The following is a 20,288-nucleotide window of genomic DNA, read 5'->3' on the forward strand; positions in this document are numbered from 1 at the left end:
GGTTGTTATGATAATTAACCCCTTCAGCCCTGCACTGAATTTTCAGGCCTCTGCGTATTGAAGTTAGCTTATTTTCGCTCTTTTTTAAATACTTAGGAAATCATAAATGCGAACTAGAAAGTCACTCGAAGAGCGCAAACCTCCGCCAGGGCCTTTAAAACAATCCTGGATCCAAACAATGGTCCGGATCGACACCTAAATTAAATCACTTCTTCTTTTTTACATTTCCAACAATTCCTGAAAATTTCATGAAAATCTGTCCAAAACTTTTTGACTTATCTTGAACACAAACGGATAAATGGCGGTAAAAACATGACCTCCTTGGAGGAGGTAATAAATGAAGATGGCACGTTGCATAAATGGAAAAGTTCCACTTTAACCCTTTAAAGCCCAACGTGTCGTATATAATACACGCAGTTTCTGAGACATTTTGTGTCACTTTTCGGTGAAAACTTTGCTTAAAATCCTGCTAAAGCCAATCTGAAGCTCATCTTCTGCTGCTCATAGATACCAGGAAGCAGCAGGTTACGCTATGATAATTTTGACATATCACATCGTAATAAACGGTAAACAATATAACTTTTACTGTTACATTTATTTAAATAAAGACGTCATATTTAAAAAATAATGATAATTTTCATACCATTTTAAGAGCAAGCTGAAGACTCAGCTCTTCAAGGAGAACTTCTACACTTGGTTTAGCTATATTTGTTGGAAAGTTGGAGAACTTAGCCCAGTTCTTTGCAACAAACATTATGGTATTAATTCTTTGTATTTTAACATCGGTCATATTATGGGATGGGAAAGGAGTAAACAAACAAAAAAAGCCACCAGCCCCTTCCTACGATGTCCTCTACTGTTTGATTTCCTGCTTGTGTTGTTCTCACTCTCATATGTAAGTCGCTTTGGATAATAGCGTTTGCTAAATGACTGTTGAATAGAATAGAATAGAATAGAATGGAACAGAATTTTTTCATGAGTTGGGCTTTAAAGGGTTAAGGATGAACACAATCAAGATATTGCTCAGAACTTGAATGAAATCATAGCAAAGCATGTCTGCAAAGGTCAACAAAACAAAAGGAAAGGTGGTTTTAGTGCAGACAGGTCAGGCAAGGTCAGCCCAGTTCAACCCAGTTTGGCACAATCTGGTCTCAAAGTTCCCCAACATAACTTGTGTTTAAAAGGATATGATGAAGGTCATATCATGCTTTCTTTTGTATCACATTATGTTATAACAGTAAAACCTTTATTAAGATACATTCAGATCTCTGCTTACTGACGTTCAGACTGGATTTATTAACATGATTTCAAGTTTCTTACTTCAGATCCTGACTTCATGCTGAGCTCATGACCTTATTTTTATCTAATATTACACATTTTTAAGAAAGAAAGACTGATAAATGGTCAGATTTCTGCTGAATTACTGTATTTCTTTTATTTAATAACTTTTTATGCAGATTACAAACGTTATATAAAACAAAAAATCAGAAATAATGAGTGGAATAATAATTAAAGGTCTACTTATGATATATTATTGCTATAGACTATATTGAATAGTTAAAATTCATCAGCTGACATGATTTAACAGAAACACCTTCAAGTTTCAGCAGCAAATCGTGACACAATATGGAATAACAACATAACAGATGATGTATTCTGTGTATTGATTAGTGTTTAATCTACATAGGATTACATCAGTTTTATTCTTTAATGTGTGAAATCAGTCATTGAGGGCCACGATCCTGCAGGTTTTCCCTGCATCCCCGCTCCAACACACCTGACTCAAATGAATCAGTCATTATGCAGAACTTCATAGGCTGTTGGCTCCATTTAATAGAACCCAGGTGTGTTGGAGCAGGGATACGTGGAAAACCTGCAGAACTGACTTTGTTAAATGTGAACAAAATGTCTGTAAATGGTCGGTGGGGGAAGAAGGAAGTTCAGGCGACCTTGTTCAGGCTGTTGCACATCTTCAGACTTTCTTACTTCCTTTATTCGCTGTGTTTAAGACTTTAAACAGGAAGTGACATCATTAGTGGAAGAGTCCTTCACATCGTCATGTGTCAGAGCGTTATGCAGAGGAGGTGAAAACACTTATGAAGACATTCAGGACTTTTTCCTGCTCTTTGTTCCCCGTCTGCAGACTGCATCGGCGTGAACCCCCTCTCCGTCCCCCCAGCTCCGCTCACCGACAGCTACAAGAACTTCACCCTCAAGTTCCACAAGTAAGGCTTCATTTTTCTCCTCGCTGGGCCTCAGGTTATCTCTGCAGGACTGTATCTGATGTTGACAAGTCAACTCGTCACATACAAGCAGACTGAATCAACAGGTGTTGACAGACGTCTGCATGGTTCTCCGTCCTGCCCTGAGCGTGTTGGTTCTCGTTTCCCTGGCAACGTAAAGATCAATCTGGCTGTTTTTCTGTTTCTTTTTGTCAAGGTTGATAAATGTCACCATAGAGTTCCAGCTGAAGGCGATCAATATACAGACCATCATCAACAACGAAATCCCTGACTGCTACACGTTTTACATCACAGTAAGTCCAGCGCTTCAACACAAACATGTCTTTCATCCAGACCTGATGGAAATGAAATGAAATGAAAAATGCTTTATTAATCCCCAAAAGGAAATTTAATAATATAATAATATAATATATAATAATATCAATAATATAATAATATAATGCACTGACGAGCTATCCAGGGTCTACCTGGTCTACTAAATATATATTTATATTAATATATATTTAAATATGGGCTGAGAGGGGGGCCGGTAGCGTGTTGTGTATGATTGACATCGAGCGATCTCCGAACTGCCTGTAGCTAAGAGCGAATCAAACTAACCCAGAGCAAACATGAGCTAACCGGCTAACGGAGGTAAGCGGGCTAAAGCTAAGTTATGTTGTTAACTGGCTAAAAATTTGCTGTTGTTCTACATTCCTCCTTCTTGAAGCGGGATATTGAATACCTGTCAATCAAAGGGACACGCCCCTAAATATGCCGAATTTCGAGATTAAATTACTTTTAAATGGAGGAATTATTCACTCCCCCCACAGTTGTCATGAATGTAAACCTTACCTATGAAAGCTAAAATGTTTATTCCTGCTGTAAACATGTTTATTCCTGCTGTAAACATGTTTATTTCTGCTGTAAACATGTTTATTTCTGCTGTAAACATGTTTATTTCTGCTGTAAACATGTTTATTTCTGCTGTAAACATGTTTATTTCTGCTGGGAAGTTGGTCTTTTTAACATGGGAGTCTATGGGGATTTGCTCTGTTTTGCAGCCCCTGATGGATGAAGGGGGAACTGCAGGTTTTGCACTTCCACATAGGCTTCACTTTCAACCTCTGGAGGCTCCGTCTATCTTGCATATATCAGTTATGGTTTGAAGCTATATTTTGTATTTTTTTGTAATTGTAACAAGTTTAACAGTTTTTTATTTCACTTAGTTGAATTTAAAGTGACACAGAATATCCATAAACAGCTGCTGCTTCATGTTGTAATAATCAGATTAATAAATAAATCAGGTAAATGGATTCATTTTTAACAATGTGAAGCAGACGCCTTTGCAACAGAAAAAAAACACTTTTAGATGTTTTTTTGCATTAATGGTTTCCTGTATTAGTTATTCTTGCCTAATAAGATATCTCGCTTTTAAGATTTTTGATGAGAAAACAGAAAGATAACTTATTTTTCATTTAAAAGTTCAACAAATGTGCGGTACTGTCACATAAATATGTCATCCTTCCATGAAAACTGAGTGTTCATGCAACTGAAAAGTAACTCCTCATGAGACAAGGCGGCTCTGTTTACACATGATTTAACACCAGACACATACGGCAGGCGTAAAGACTGGAGGAGAGCCACAACACAGACTGGTATTGTTCTCTGTCGGCACATGACAAATACACACTGCTTACGGCGCTTTAAAGGGTTAATGCACCCAAAATGTGTTATTGGAGCTGCAAATGCAGAGTATTACATGAAAACCATCTGCATTGTTGTTAATTTGTTATTGAAAAATTGGTATTTTATGGGTCAAAAATTACTCAAAACACCCTATAGGATAAAACCAGGTTTGTTTTTCACACTCAAATGTAATTAAGAGTCATACTTTGTGCTGTTCAAACTGTGGGTCGGGACCCCAGTAGGGGTCATGAGTCATTTTCAGGGGGTCGCCAGGTAATTCTAAAAAGTAGAGCATTTATGAAATAACTTTGAGATTTTTTTTTTTTTTTTTTTTTTTTTTTACCATGGTTGCCAAAGTTAAACTAATAATGCAGAAATAAATTAGTGACATTAGAACAAACATCAAAGTTTATACATGACAGCAGTGAACCAAATCCACCAGAAACCACTCGGTCTTGCTTATTTATGAAGTTCTGACAACAGCTTGTTTTATTTTGACCACTGATATATCGGATGCTGCAGAATGAAACATCAGATTAATCAGACAGTTAATCAGATCAAAATCAGATCAGTTTATTCTTAAATCACTTTTAACACCAGCTATAGGTGTACACTGTGCTGTACAATATATCAGACAGCAGCAGCAACACATAGAAACACATAAAATTAATCAAATGTAAGAAAGAAATATGAAAATTAAATAAAAGAACCAATGCAAACAAAAAGAGTCAAATAAGATTAACCTTCTGTGGAGGATGAAAGATGTTACCTTTAACAACTTTGTTCTTGTTCTCAAGGCTGCAAATAAAATGCCATTTGTTATAAAAATTTCATACTTTATTACTTTAATCGACTGTTTTATTAAAACAGGACGTTTTACCTGAATCGTCAACTGTCCGCTTCTTGTTTTTCTGTGTTAACCACGCCCACTTCAGATGTCTGACCAATCACATGATACTTCCCAGAGCCCCACTAGAAGAAAGTTCTGCAAGACCGATGTGTTGAGAATATAAACTGTATATAAAAGATGGGCGGAGCCTCCGTGACGTCACCTGTAGGTTTCCGAAGAGCTGAATTGAAGCTCGGTGGGCGGTTCCTACCATCACCATCTTGGCCGCATTGTGCGTGTCGTCTTACTGGGAAAATACAAATATGGGCAAAGAGGTGGAGCTAAGAGGGGGGCTGTCAGCGTCATGGTGGATGATTGAGGGGATTCTGGAGGGAAACGTCTTCCTGCTCGCAGATGCTCAGCGGCGTAGCGACTCTGAGAAGCTGTATTTTACCACCGTGCTAGTGGCTGCTGAGCCCCCCGATCACCTCCCCGTACTCGCACCCCCCACCTTCAAATTCTGGCCTTTTTCAAAATTTTTACAATGGGTTGAGTTACGCTAAAAGTCGGAGGTGTAATAACACTTTAAATGACTTTAAACGTGGCGTAAATAATGACGAAATGACTGACTTATAGATGCTTCACATTGATTATCTTCTTATACAAATAGATTCTACAGTTTAATCAATGATAACATTTCCTAAAATGTTACTGTTGATGAAGGAAAACGACCTTTTTATAGAATAACATGGATCACTTCTCTTTTCTAGATAGTTCTGGACAACAAGGCCCACAGTGGGAAGGTGAAGATCTGGTTAGAAAACCAGGCGAAAATCGAGGAATGTAAATACCCGAGCGTCTCCGGACACGGTGAGACATCAGCAGCCGGGTTTTAACTCCTGCATGTGTTCATTATAAGTCATAAATACCCCATGTTTTTCCTGCAAAAGGTGGGCTCTATAAATGTGAACCTGCTGGGAAACTGCGTAACCTGGTGGACTTTGTGCCTTTTAGTCATAACAGTAAACACAAATCAGATTGTTTGTGTAGCAGCTCTGACGCAGTCATTACTTACCCTCGTTTCAGCTCTGTGGGCTCAGTATAAAGCCATCAAGCTTTTGCAGCTGTCATTGAATGTTTGCAAATAATATAAAAGTTTATGTGTGTAAATCAGGAAAAATTCAGCTTTGCAACTGTGAAGAAAAGAAATTGCATTGGTGGAAAAAAGATTAGCCCTTCTTTATTTCTTTCTTCTTCCTTTATTTCTGGGTTTGACTCACATCACCTGGAAGATGCAAACAGCATAACGGGGAACAGCGAGTACACTTAGGGATTTAATGTGCCGGCACAAATTAGATCCAGCAAAAAATTACATTAAATTTAAGGCATGACTCGTAGAGTTTAAATAAATCAGATTTCAAGTTATTTTGTGCTACAGAATTTATATTATTCTGCAGCTAAAATAAAGCCCTGAAAAGCCTAAAAGTTAGGGTTGTGACAATACGCTTTTGTCCCAATTCAATTTAATTCAGGTTTTTTAGGTGCTGATTCGATTTAAATTGTGATTCTCACAATTCTTCGATATTGCTGATTTTTGCAGATTAAAACAAAAAAAAAAAAGTACAAAACTTTTTTTTGCTCGTTATTTTTCTTGATTTAAATCAGGTAAAAAACAACCCAGGAGCCAGACCATCATTCTGTTGCTATAATACCCAAAAAGACAAGAAATAAGATCAATAAAAAAAATAATAAAAATGACCAAAAAAAAATCTAAAATGAATTATTTTATATATTTGAAAAAAAAAAGACATTTATTTTTTTATTTTATTTTTTTTGTTTGTTTGTTTAAGCAAAAAATCCCGATAATCAATTTTTCCATTCGATTTTCCCACCCTTACTAAAAGTTTACATTTATTTTATTTTACGTTGAATCAACCATTTAGGATCTAAAGAATCATTAAATGTATCTCGCCTTGTTTTATTATTGTAAGTTATTTTAATTAATTAGCTTATATTAATAATGCTATGCTAACGCTAACAACGTGTGAACCGTTGTTAGTTTTATGTTTAGCTGTTCTTCGAGGCCTGGACCCCTTTTTTAAACTATTTTAAAGAACTACAAATATCTCTTGATGAGAGGAATGCTGAAAATAAGTAGTTTTTTATTTTTTTATTTACATATACATTTTTTATCACTATTTCGGAAACATACAATCTGTCAACTGAGTGAATATGTAAACTGCAAAAAAAGAAAATGTTTTTGTAACTAAACTCATGTTATGTTGACAAACAATAAATACATTTTTTAAAAAAAGACAAATGTTAGCTGCAAACACTGGTATCGTCCGTGTCTGCTCCTCTTGTTTTCAGAGGAAATGTTGATCCACTTTTGTTCTCTTTGCTTTTTGTTTTATTTTTTTTATTAACTTTATTCTAAAATTATTAGTTATTTTTCTCCGGATTATAGCCGTTCCAGTAACCAAATACAACGTAGAATTTAGGCTTTCTGATGAGAAATCAGCTGAGGGAAATAAAGTTCTGTGTGGCTGACGCGACGTCAGATGAAACCCAGCAATCCCTCAATCTGATTGGATGATGACTAATCAATCTGTCCAATCAGAGAGCAGGCAGCCTCCTGTTTTCTGGCACCGCTGCTGGTTCGTGAAGGGGACAAAGTGACCGGAGGAGAAAGCAGCTGCTGCTTATCACCTTCACGTTGCAGCTCCAGACTCGACCTGATTATTATCGCTTTGTCTGGTCATTTTCCATCACATTCATTTTGTCACAGAGGTTGTTGCAGGCAGTGCCACGCTGGTCGCACCATCACCCGTCTCTATGTACTCGCCAACAGCCTGCAGAGGTGTCCTCTGATTGGTTGATTAGCCATCATCCAACCAGATAAGTGTAAAATTCAGTCAGTTTTGTGCTTTGCATCTGTAGACAAGATTTCTGTAAAATAAACTCCACATCCACAACTTTTCTGCACAGCTGCAAAGTCTTTCAGCAGATGTTGCTGCAGGATGACAACACCTGATGTCCAAACGTAAACTTGCCTTACTAGGAAAGCCAATGTGAAGCTCACATCTTCATCTGGGATGTGTGGGAGATAGTAGGAAGGTATGAAGCAGTGTAAAAGGCTTTGCATGCTCTGGTGTCTGTGCAGAGATCATGAGGATATCCTGTGCGCCACCAGTCATTTCCAGTGACCTTTACTGTTTAGTGGGTGGGAAGTAGACAGGATCACATGAACAGTGGGAAGACAGGATCACATGAAGACAGGATCACATGAACATACCTGACTATGGACTTAGATTTGGATAGAATTGGATAGATTAGCAACAGAAAACTCCAGCAGAGATGAACTCACACGCAGTTCAAGCTGTTAACAGCGAGCCAAAATGTTCAATAACATGAATAAATCCACATTAAAGTAACCAAGTCAGAGGTAATGATTCAGTGGGATTCTGCAGCCTGAATGGAGAGAATAATTATTTACAGCTCCTTTTGTTTCCCTTTAAACTCCCAGCGGAGAGCTACACACGTGTAGCGTTTGACGTGTTCGTGGCGCTGGTGTGTGTGCTGTCTCTGGTGCTGTGTGGACGCTCCATACTGCGAGGCGTCATGCTGCAGCAGGTGAGGATATGCTGCGACGCACGGCGTGATGAGAGCAATAAATTCACTTGAATAAATGACAGAAGAGCCTGATAATTGTCCTCCTCTGCTCCTCAGGAGTTTGTGCGCTACTTTAAGGAGACGCTGGATCGCAAAGTGTGCTGGGCAGACCGGATGGAGTTTATTAACGGCTGGTATATTCTCCTCATTGTCAGCGACATCTTTACCATCACTGGAAGTTTCATCAAAATCGGGATTGAATCAAAGGTCTGATATCAGCTGTTTTATTTCTGCTTTTTTTTATTTAACCAGGAAGAGTCTTGTTGGGAATTAAAATCTCTTTTCCAAAAGAGTCGTGGTCGAGAAAGAAGCAGCACGGTCTAAAATACAACACACGTAAAGAACTAACTGAGGTCTTAAAAACAGATTGAATCTATTTAAAATGATGAGTTCAAATCCCCAAATCAGTCTACAATCAGATGCAAATGCTTCCAGACGATCCAACATTTTCTCCAGAGCAGTGAGACCAGGTCCCGCGGTGCTTCTCAGATGGATACGTGTACTTCTGCAGGGGTACGCGGCAAAGTACACACAGAGGGAGAGCTTTCAGTCTTGATCAGACTTTTAAAAAAATTAATTAATAAATGTATTTATTTATTGTTATTATTATTATCTAGTATCTTTCAGACTTATTTATTAATATTAATAATATTGTTATTGTCATTATCCTTATTATGATCTCTTTCTGACTTATTTATTATTAATATTATTCCATCTATCCATCCATCCATCTTCTGCCGCTTATCCGGGGTCGGGTCGCGGGGGCAGCAGCCTAAGCAGGGAAGCCCAGACTTCCCTCTCCCCAGCCACATCTGCCAACTCTGCGGGGGGGATCCCGAGGCGTTCCCAGGCCAGCTGAGAGATGTAATCCCTCCAGCGTGTCCTGGGTCTTCCCCGGGGTCTCCTCCCAGAGGGACGTGCCTGGAACACCTCACCAGGGAGGTCCAGGAGGCATCCTGACCAGATGCCCGAGCCACCTCAACTGGTTCCTCTCGATGCGAAGGAGCAGCGGCTCTACTCTGAGCCCCTCCCGGATGACCGAGATATTTAAACTCCTCCACTTGAGGCAGGACCTGACCCCCGACCCGGAGAGGGCAATCCACCCTATTCCGGCTGAGGACCATGGTCTCAGATTTTGAGGTGCTGATTCTCATCCCAGCCGCTTCACACTTGGCCGCGAATCGCTCAAGCGAGAGCTGGAGATCACGACCAGATGAAGCCAACAGGACCACGTCATCCGCAAAAAGCAGGGACCCAATCCTGAGGCCACCAAGCCGGATCCCCTCAACACCTCGGCTGCGCCTAGAAATTCTGTCCATATAAGTTATGAACAGAATCGGTGATAAAGGGCAGCCTTGGCGGAGTCCAACCCTCACCGGAAACGGATCCGACTTACTACCGGCAATGCGGACCAAGCTCTGACACCTGTCGTACAGGGACCGGACAGCTCGTACAAGGGGGTCCGGTACCCCATACTCCCGGAGTACCCCCCACAGGAACCCCCGGGGGACACGGTCAAATGCCTTCTCCAGGTCCACAAAGCACATGTAGACTGGTTGAGCAAACTCCCATGCCCCCTCCAGGACCCCAAAGAGGGTATAGAGCTGGTCCACTGTTCCGCGACCAGGACGAAAACCACACTGCTCCTCCTCAATCCGGGATTCGACTATCCGGTGGACCCTCCTCTCCAGGACCCCTGAATAGACCTTACCAGGGAGGCTGAGGAGTGTGATTCCCCTGTAATTGGAACACACCCTCCGGTCCCCCTTCTTAAAAAGGGGGACCACCACCCCAGTCTGCCAATCCAGCGGTACTGCCCCCGATGTCCACGCGATGCTGCAGAGGCGTGTCAGCCAGGACAGCCCCATAGCATCCAGAGCCTTAAGGAACTCCAGGCGGATCTCATCCACCCCCGGGGCCTTGCCGCCAAGGAGCTTTTTGACCACCTCAGCGACTTCAGCCCCAGAGATAGGAGAGTCCACCCCTGAGTCCACCAGCTCTGCTCCCTCATGGGAAGACGTGTTGGTAGGATTGAGGAGGTCTTCGAAGTATTCCCTCCACCGACCCACAACGTCGCGAGTTGAGGTCAGCAGCTCCCCACCTCCACTGTACACAGTATTGATGGAGCACTGCTTCCCCCTCCTGAGCCGCCGGATGGTGGACCAGAATCTCCTCGAAGCCGTCCGGAAGTCTTTCTCCATGGCCTCGCCGAACTCCTCCCATGCCCGAATTTTTGCCTCGGCAACAGCCGAAGCCGCATGCCGCTTAGCCCGTCGGTACCCATCAGCTGCCTCCAGAGTCCCACAGGCCAAGAAGGCCCGATAGGACTCCTTCTTCAGCTTGACGGGATCCCTCACTGCTGGTGTCTACCAACGAGTCCTGGGATTACCGCCACGACAGGCACCAACTACCTTACAGCCACAGCTCCGGCTGGCCGCCTCAGCAATAGAGGCACGGAACACAGCCCATTCGGACTCAATGTCCCCCGCCTCACTCGGGACATGGTTGAAGCTCTGCTGAAGGTGGGAGTTGAAGCTCGCTCTGACAGGGGACTCAGCCAGACGTTCCCAGCAGACCCTCACAACACGTTTGGGCCTGCCAGCTCTGACCGGCTTCCTCCCCCACCATCTGAGCCAACTCACCACCAGGTGGTGATCAGTTGACAGCTCCACCCCCCTCTTCACCCGAGTGTCCAAGGCATGTGGCCGCAGGTCCGACGATACGACTACAAAGTCGATCATTGAACTGCGGCCCAGGGAATCCTGATGCCAGGTGTACATATGGACACTCTTATGTTGGAACATGGTGTTCGTTATAGACAATCCATGACGAGCACAGAAGTCCAATAACAAAACACCATTTGGGTTCAGAAGGGGGGGACCATGCCTCCCAATCACTCCCCTCCAGGTCTCACTGTCATTGCCCACGTGAGCATTGAAGTCCCCCAGCAGAACAATGGAGTCCCCAGAAGGAGCACCCTCCAGCACTCCCTCCAAGGACTCCAGAAAGGGTGGGTACTCTGAACTGCTGTTCGGCGCATAAGCACAGACAACAGTCAGGACCCGTCGCCCCACCCGGAGGCGGAGGGAAACTACCCTTTCATCCACCGGGGTAAACCCCAACGTGCAGGCACCAAGCTGGGGGCTGATGAGAATGCCCACACCTGCTCGGCGCCTCTCACCATGAGCAACTCCAGAGTGGAAGAAAGTCCAGCCCCTTTCGAGGGTACTGGTTCCAGAGCCCAAGCCATGCGTCGAGGTGAGTCCAACTATATCTAGTCGGAACCGCTCAACCTCGCGCACAAGCTCAGGCTCCTTCCCCACCAGAGAGGTGACGTTCCACGTCCCTAGAGCCAGCTTCTGCAGCCGGGGATCGGACCGCCAGGGTCCCCGCCCCTTGCTGCCGCCCAGCTCACATTGCACCCGACCCCTACGGCTCCTCCCACAGATGGTGAGCCCACGGGAGGTGGGGCCCGTGTAACCCTTTCGGGCTGAGCCCGACCGGGCCCCATGGGCGAAGGCCCGGCCACCAGACGCTCGCTCTCGTACCCCGCCTCCAGGCCTGGCTCCAGGGGGGGGGTCCCGGTAACCCGCGTCCGGGCAAGGGAACATTCATGCCCAGGTTAGTCGTCATCATAGGGGTCTATGAGCCGTGCTTGGTCTTTGTCCCTCCCCTAGACACCTGTTTGCCATGGGTGACCCTACCAGGGGCATAAAGCCCCCGACAACATAGCTGCTAGGATCTTTGGGACGCACAAACCCCTCCACCACGATAAGGTGACGGCTCAGGGAGAGAAATATTATTATTTATCATTATTATCTAGTATCTTTCTGATTTAATAAATGTGACTTCAGTTTGTAGGATGTCAGCCTTACCACACGCACGTATGTACATTTAAAATAACTTTTATAATTTATTACTTTATAATTTATTTAAATGATTTAAAGTCAAATTTATTTCAGAAATATTCCATAGCTTGATTAATAAACATTTTAAATAAAAATCTAAATTATTTTACAACTTTTTATATTAAAAAATTATGAAAATATAGAAATGTATGGTTTTTATTGATAATATAAATATAAAAATGTATAAATATGTCAAATTAAATGAATAAAGAAAAAGATGTAAACAAAAAAATATGTAAATGTGTAACTGAGGTTAAATATTATTGAAATTATTCTTAATGTACTTGTGTTTCTTTGTACTACGTCAAAGAAAATGTGGAGTTTTCATTATGTACCGTGTATAATGCTGTTATTTTACTGGTCCAGCTGCTGGAGGCCAGATTGACACCCCTGATTTTGGGGGTACTAGGTTTAGCTTAAATAGACCTTGAACCTGCCCCCTGTCCTCAAGTTAACATGGTAGCTTGACATGCTTACATGTTATGTAGGTAAAGAAGCAATTACATGTTTATTCTCCATCTTGTTTGTTTCCCACAGAACATGTCGTCTTATGACCTGTGTGGCATCCTCTTAGGGACCTCCACCCTCTTGGTTTGGGTCGGGGTCATTCGCTACCTCACGTTCTTCCAAAAGTACAACGTAAGTCTCACATCCTGCGATACTGTAACTTCCTGCTGATGTAAAGTTTCATAGAAGTGGAGACAAAGTTACTCTGGATGCTTGTAAATAGTGGTGAATCCTGGCGATACAACAAGTATCACGATACAACGATACGATATTTCGCGATACTACATGCTGGACGATATATCGTGACTTGTCTTTACCAGGATTCTGATCTTCCTCTGTGCTTTTCACGCTGCAGATCCTCATCATCACACTCCGAGCGGCGTTTCCCAATGTGATCCGGTTCTGCTGCTGCGTTGCCGTAATCTATCTGGGTTACTGCTTCTGCGGCTGGATTGTTCTCGGACCGTACCACGTCAAGGTGGGTGGGGAAATATCTCCGTCTGGTCTCACACGTCTAAATATCATCAGTCTGGTGCAGAAGTGTGACTTTCAGACATAAAATGACTTTCAGGTTAGAAAAGACCTGACTGAAGGCGGCCCGTTCTGATGGTTCTGACATGAGCAGACCCAGTGAGACCGGCCGGTAGTTTTCAACCTGGACTGGGTCGAGTCTGGGTCTCTGCTCTGCAGTGGGGTGACCCAAGCTTGCTTGAAGACAGAGAGAGGAATGGATCATATTGGTTAATCGGAGCCTTGACAGTAGGTAGAATGCTCTGCAGGAGGTCTGTAAGAACCGGACCAAGAGGACAGGTTGTGGGTTTGGAGTTGACTAGAAGTTTAGAGGCTTGGTCCTCATTGGGAGGGCGGGAGGAACATAACAAGCCACCACCAGCTGGATTTGGTCAGGCTCAAAGAACTGATTACTGATGGTAGATGTGAACATTCCTGCAGTCAGCGTGGCGGGAGGCTGAGCAGGTGGAGGAGAGAGAAGAGAGTTAAAGGCCATGAACAGCTGAGGTGTGTTGGGAGCATTGTGGATCTGGTTCTGATAAAAGTCCACTTTTTTCTGCTCTGTGATGTCTTAGATCCTCGCTGAGCCATGGTCTGGGAGGATTTTCCCTCGCTGTGTCAGTTTATCCAGAGAGGAGCAGAGTGTTTCTGCAGCCTCATTAGCACACTGCAAAGACTCAGCCTTAAAAAACAAGAAAATAACATACAAAAATTAGGTAAATGTTGTTTAAAATAAGGTAAATTATCTGCCAAACAGAACAAGAAAAGTTGGCTTGTCAAGACTTCCCAAAACAAGTAAAATACTCTTAAAACAAGAGGAATCCTCTGCCATGAAAACTAAGAATTATCTTACCTTTAAAAAAAAGATAAGCATATGTGTGCTCAGTTTAAGATTTTTAATCTTTAGATTTCAGTTTTTGCAGTGCAGGCTGTAAGAGGAGGTCTGAGTGGGAAGGGATTGTAGAGGAAACCTCGTCAGACAGCTGCGTAGGCCTGACAGATGTCAGGTTTCTGCAGTAGCAAGCCACTCTTGACTGACATGAGGACGAAGGGCTGACATTTTAACCAGGAAGTAGTCGAAGAGCGGGGTTACTGACAGGTGGAGCAGTTTCTGGTCAGCACCAAATCTACAGGGTTGCCAGTTTTGTGTGACGGAGGAGTCTGGATCAGTTTCAGACTGAGTGAGTTGATGAGACCAAGTATGAATGTTCAAGACTCCCATGACGATTAGTGTCACCATCAGGTCACTCAGAGACTAAGGGTGATTCTCAATTCTGCCCCTTCCCCCTTCCACTTAGCCCTATCCCTCCATAATCATGTGGGGGGAAGGGGTATCCCAATTCTCCTTTGGACAAAGGCTAAGGGGGAAGGGTGAGGGCTACACACCCCTTAAAGTGAAGCTTTTCAAAGGCACCACACTTCATTGAAGAAGGGGTAGAAGCGTACAGCTGCCAATTACTAGTTCCTGTACAGCGCGTTCACCGGCAACATGTCTACCAACGCTGAAGAAGAGGTTTACAAATTTAAGTATTTTTAGCATTAAAATACGATTTAATAAGACTGAAATTACGGCGTTTTATTTTACGATCGTATGTTTTGCTCTGTGAAAGTTTGCTACAGTTAGCACAAGAGGCTAGCATTTGCTGAACTGCTGGTTTGATATATGAACACATAAAACCACTGTTGCTGTTTTCTTTCAGTGATAATCATCTGTATGTTGGAGCATTTCCTTTACTTTTGTGCACAGTGCTAAATTGTATCATATGTTTTAACCAGGGACACCAGAACACATGAGGGGACTTATCCGCTACAGAGCAGAAAAAGAGGAGTTTATTGTTTACGTTCCTGTTCTTGTACTAATTTCTGTTAAAAAGCCTCTATTAAGTTATAATTACATAAAGAAGTTATATGTTCAATTCCCATGTTATGAATACAATGTCTGCAAAACAACGTTCAAGGGACAGTAGATCCTGTTTATGCAGTTTACACAGCATTAAAATTTTTATACAATTACTACTACAGTCTGTATTTATATCTACATTTTTTTTTAAAAATCAAGCTATGCACATGTATCTCATAGACAACTTGTATCTGACCCTTGTAATGGAATGCATTGGGCTGATGAAAACAAACAAAATAATTTCTACTTTCGATACAGAACATTCATAAAAGAGGTGTGGTTGGAAGGAAAGGTGACTGGCCAACAAGCATACAAAAACTGGGAGATATACCGATTTTCCAGACAACAGAAAGTAGCACGGCTGACGACAACGGCATCTTGGAAAACTCGTCGCCTCTGTTTGCGTAGCAGCTAGAGTGCCGCAGCTCGACGTCGTCACGGTGGAGTGGTGTCCCATTTCTTAGGGGAACATTTTCACTACTTGACACTTACCCCTACACTGGGGGGCCTAGGGCTAGGGCTCAGGCTAGGGCTAGGGCTAGGGCTAGGGCTAGGGCTAGGGCTCGGGCGAGGGCGAGGGCTAGGGCGAGGGTTAGGGCGAGGGCTAGGGCGAGGGCTAGGGCGAGGGCTAGGGCGAGGGTTAGGGCGAGGGCTAGGGCGAGGGCTAGGGCGAGGGCTAGGGCGAGGGTTAGGGCTAGGGCTAGGGCGAGGGTTAGGGCGAGGGCTAGGGCGAGGGTTAGGGCGAGGGCTAGGGCGAGGGCTAGGGCGAGGGTTAGGGCGAGGGCTAGGGCGAGGGCTAGGGCGAGGGTTAGGGCGAGGGCTAGGGCGAGGGCTAGGGCGAGGGCTAGGGCGAGGGTTAGGGCTAGGGCTAGGGCGAGGGTTAGGGCGAGGGCTAGGGCGAGGGCTAGGGCGAGGGCTAGGGCGAGGGTTAGGGCGAGGGCTAGGGCGAGGGTTAGGGCGAGGGTTAGGGCGAGGGCTAGGGCGAGGGCAAGGGCTAGGGCTAGGGCGAGGGATCGGGCGAGGGATAGGGGTAAAAGATAGAACTGAGACTTAGCCATAATACGTCCAGCTCAGAGATATATTTCCTCCTGGAGGCTGAGATATGACCACAATGTATGAGACCTTTACTGCGTGATACTCCAGTGCTGAGCAGGTAGCAGGGGGACAGAGCGAGGTAAAGGTCCACGTTTTAGAACGAAGGATGTCCTCCTCGTCCAGCACAGCGAGGTGTTGCTGAACTCTGCATGGACGGAGAGGGCAGCAGCATCAGCTGTGTTCTCTGGACGGATCCAGGTCTCAGTCTGGACCTGAATGTCTTCAGCGTTTATCAATAAGCTGATAAATTCTGTTTTATTTACCGCAGACTGACAGTTCCAGAGACTGCAGCTCACAGAGGACATTGGACAGGACAGGTTTTGCAGATTGCGGCGTCTATGGGAGACTCGCCTTTCACCTGGTTTACATGGAATAAATACATTTCCTATCATAGTTTTATGGTTTTCATACGCTGTTCAGCAGTACAACTACAGTAGGAGACGGTAGGTGAGTGTGACCTGTGTAGCGTGTTTAGCACCCCTAGTGGCCAAACGTTGCACTTCATCCCTGTAAATGTTGTGGCTGTTACCAGTTTGCTTACAGGACTCCAGTTTTACTGAACCTTTCATATTCATGTTGTCATTTGGTATTTAATGATCTGGCTGCTTACCCTCTGGATGTTGCAAGGTCATCGTGTCCGTTTGGCAGCTGAAACTTTGGATTTAGTTAGATTATATTCAGACAAACTGAAGCCAGAACCCTGGTGCTGTAGCTGTGATTATATGGTTCTTTAGCCAATCAGGAGACGTGCAATTAAATCTGAGAGGAGGATGAATCACTCAAAATTTGTCCTTGTCACTGCTGAGGTCAGAAATAAGTATTTACTCCGTCTACAGTTGTACATTAATCAGATCTCAGGGATCAAAGCTTAACATTGTATTTTCCGTGCTCTACTTGGGGGACGTCTGCTACCAAAAGGGTGAAACGTCTCCTGTTGTTGCAGTTCCGGTCCCTGTCCATGGTGTCAGAGTGCCTCTTCTCCCTCATCAACGGGGACGACATGTTCGTGACGTTTGCTGAAATGCAGCAGAGCAGTACCCTGGTTTGGCTGTTCAGCCAGGTTTACCTGTACACCTTCATCTCCCTCTTCATCTACATGGTCCTGTCTCTGTTCATCGCTCTCATCACCGGCGCCTACGAGACCATCAAGGTAGGACAATCTCTGACTTTCAGAAACTGATTGCAGATCAGAGTACAAATCAAATAATCATTTTTATTGACCTCCACAGCATCAAACTCAGGAACCGTTCCACATCACGGACCTGCACGCCTTCATAGCCGAGTGCACAGATGCACCAAACTCCGGGAAGTTCCGAGGCGTGGAGACGTCTGCTTGCTCCTTTTTCTGCTGCTGTGACAGGTGAGTGTTTCCCTCTTCACCCCCTCAGAGAAAAATCATTATTTTTAACATCAGGAGGAGGAAACTTATATTTTCATGAAGCATTCATTACTAGTTTAACAATGCACAGCAGTCAGATTGAATGAAATCAGCTGCAGTCAAACAGTAAAAGCTGAAACAGGTCAAACTTCTGTTTGATTCCTGCAGGATGTCTTTGTTTCATATCAGAACATTTCTCGTCTCCGTTTCAAAGCATGAGAAAGGTGCTGTAGTTGGTTTAGACCAGTGATCCTCCAACCTTTTCCAGCATCTCCCACATGCATCGTATGCAAATGATTGCTAATATTCAGACAAAATGTCACTAAAACTGGTTGACAAATTACAAATGACAAAATTTAAATCAATAAATACAAGAGTAAAGGAATAAATTACAAGTTTTGCGACTGAAATCAACTAACTTTGGTGAGTATGACGGTAAATGTGCAGCTATTATGGTGGAAATGAGTCCAGCTGCAAATTTAATTGAAGTTTCATGACTGCAAGCGGATCACAAATGAGAACATTGTTTTTTCTATCTGTGTTAAATAACTAACTTTTGTTTTGGATATTTAATATCAGCATTCCAAAGTATCAGCGGATTCAGGAATACAAAACAATCGTGTTTGGTTTTTGCAAACAGTCTCAAAATAATACCAAAAATGATAATAATGATAGTGATATTAGGTATGTTAGCTTGTAATAAACTCCCTCTGAAGACGATTATGAGGTTTGGTTCAGAAATTCTGCTGGTTTCCACAGTTCCTCTTCTTCATGCTTGTTGGTTCAGAAAAAAATATCGGTGCATTCCTGCCACCAAGGGGTCTGGATTGTAGACCACAGTGTTTCCAAGACTCCATCCATCCATCCATCCATCCATCCGTCTATCCATCCATCCATTCATCCATCCATCCATCCATCCATCCATCCATCCGTCTATCCATCCATCCATTCATCCATCCATCCATCCACCCATCCATTCATCCATCCATCCATCTGTCCATTCAGCCATCCATCCATCCATTTATCCATACTTACATCCATCCATCCATAAATCATTCAATCCATTCATCCATCCATCTTTACATCCATCCATTTATCCATACTTACATCCATCCATCCATAAATCATTCAATCCATTCATCCATCCATCTTTACATCCATCCATTTATCTATACTTCTGTCCTTCCATCAATCCATTCATCCATCCGTCCATCCATCCACCCATCCATTCATCCATACATCCATCCGTCCATTCATCCATCCATCCATCCATTTATCCATACTTACATCCATCCATCCATAAATCATTCAATCATTCATCCATCCATCTTTACATCCATCCATTTAGCCATACTTACATCCATCCATAAATCATTCAATCCATTCATCCATCCATCTTTACATCCATCCATTTATCCATACTTCCATCCTTCCATCAATCCATCCATTCATCCAACCATCCATCCATCTTTACATCCACCCATCCATTCATCCATCCATCAGTCCATCCATTAGTTCATCCATCCATCCATCCATCCATCCATCCATCTATCTATCCATCCGTCCATTCAGCCATCCATCCATCTATTTATCCATACTTACATCCATCCATCCATAAATCATTCAATCCATTCATCCATCCATCTTTACATCCATCCATTTATCCATACTTCTATCCTTCCATCAATCCATTCATCCATCCGTCCATCCATCTTTACATCCATCCATCCGTCCATCCATCTTTACATCCATCCATTTATCCATACTTACATCCATCCATTTATCTATACTTACATCCATCCATCCATAAATCATTCAATCCATTCATCCATCCATCTTTACATCCATCCATTTATCCATACTTCCATCCTTCCATCAATCCATCCATCTGTCCGTCCATCCATCCATCCATCTATCCATCCACCCATCCATTCATCCATCCATCCATCCATTAATATATTCACCCATCCAATCATCCATCCATCCATTTATCCATACTTACATACTTCCATCCATCCATCCATTAATCTATTCATCCATCCATTCATCCATCCATCTTTACATCCATCATCCATTTATCCATACTTACATACTTCCATCCATCCATCCATTAATCTATTCATCCATCCATTCATCCATCCATCTTTACATCCGTCCATCCATTTATCCATACTTACATTCCATCAATCCATCCATCCGTTCATCCATCCATCCATCCATCCATTATCTATACCATTCAGGGTTACAGGGAAGCTGGAGCACATCCCAGAAATCCTCATGTGACGGACTGGAACACCTGTACATGTCGCCAGCAAGTGTCCAAGAGCCTTAGTTAGTTCTCTGTGTTCTGTTTATTTTATTTTATTCATGTTTATTATTTATTCATGAGAGAAAAAGCAGGCCTCACCAGAAACAGAGAAAACAAACAACTAAAAAGCTGGGAGAAATAGAAATATAGTTAAAAATAAAATATGACAGGTACATGACAAAGTGAGGTGGAATGGGAGCCTGAGAAAGGAGAGCATGGAAAATTAAAGTTTTTTATACAGAACTCTGCTTGTTATTACAGAGATGTTTA

The 20,288-nt window shown here is 43.1% G+C and overlaps 1 protein-coding gene across 1 annotated transcript in view; it reads left to right on the forward strand.

Moving 5' to 3' along the window:
- The window catches only part of LOC306774189 (mucolipin-1-like), a 30,168-nt gene that overhangs the window by 8,596 nt on the left and 1,284 nt on the right, over window positions 1–20,288 (forward strand). The window contains exons 4-13 of the mRNA XM_079264171.1: window positions 653–710; window positions 2,144–2,225; window positions 2,440–2,536; window positions 5,511–5,610; window positions 8,267–8,373; window positions 8,470–8,619; window positions 12,858–12,959; window positions 13,183–13,305; window positions 17,276–17,482; window positions 17,562–17,692. Of these exons, the coding sequence (XP_079120297.1) occupies window positions 653–710; window positions 2,144–2,225; window positions 2,440–2,536; window positions 5,511–5,610; window positions 8,267–8,373; window positions 8,470–8,619; window positions 12,858–12,959; window positions 13,183–13,305; window positions 17,276–17,482; window positions 17,562–17,692 (1,157 nt within the window). The remainder of the gene's footprint in view (window positions 1–652; window positions 711–2,143; window positions 2,226–2,439; window positions 2,537–5,510; window positions 5,611–8,266; window positions 8,374–8,469; window positions 8,620–12,857; window positions 12,960–13,182; window positions 13,306–17,275; window positions 17,483–17,561; window positions 17,693–20,288) is intronic.

This window comes from Telmatherina bonti (genome assembly GCF_933228915.1).
Source record: "Telmatherina bonti genome assembly, chromosome: 3".
NCBI lineage: Eukaryota > Metazoa > Chordata > Actinopteri > Atheriniformes > Telmatherinidae > Telmatherina > Telmatherina bonti.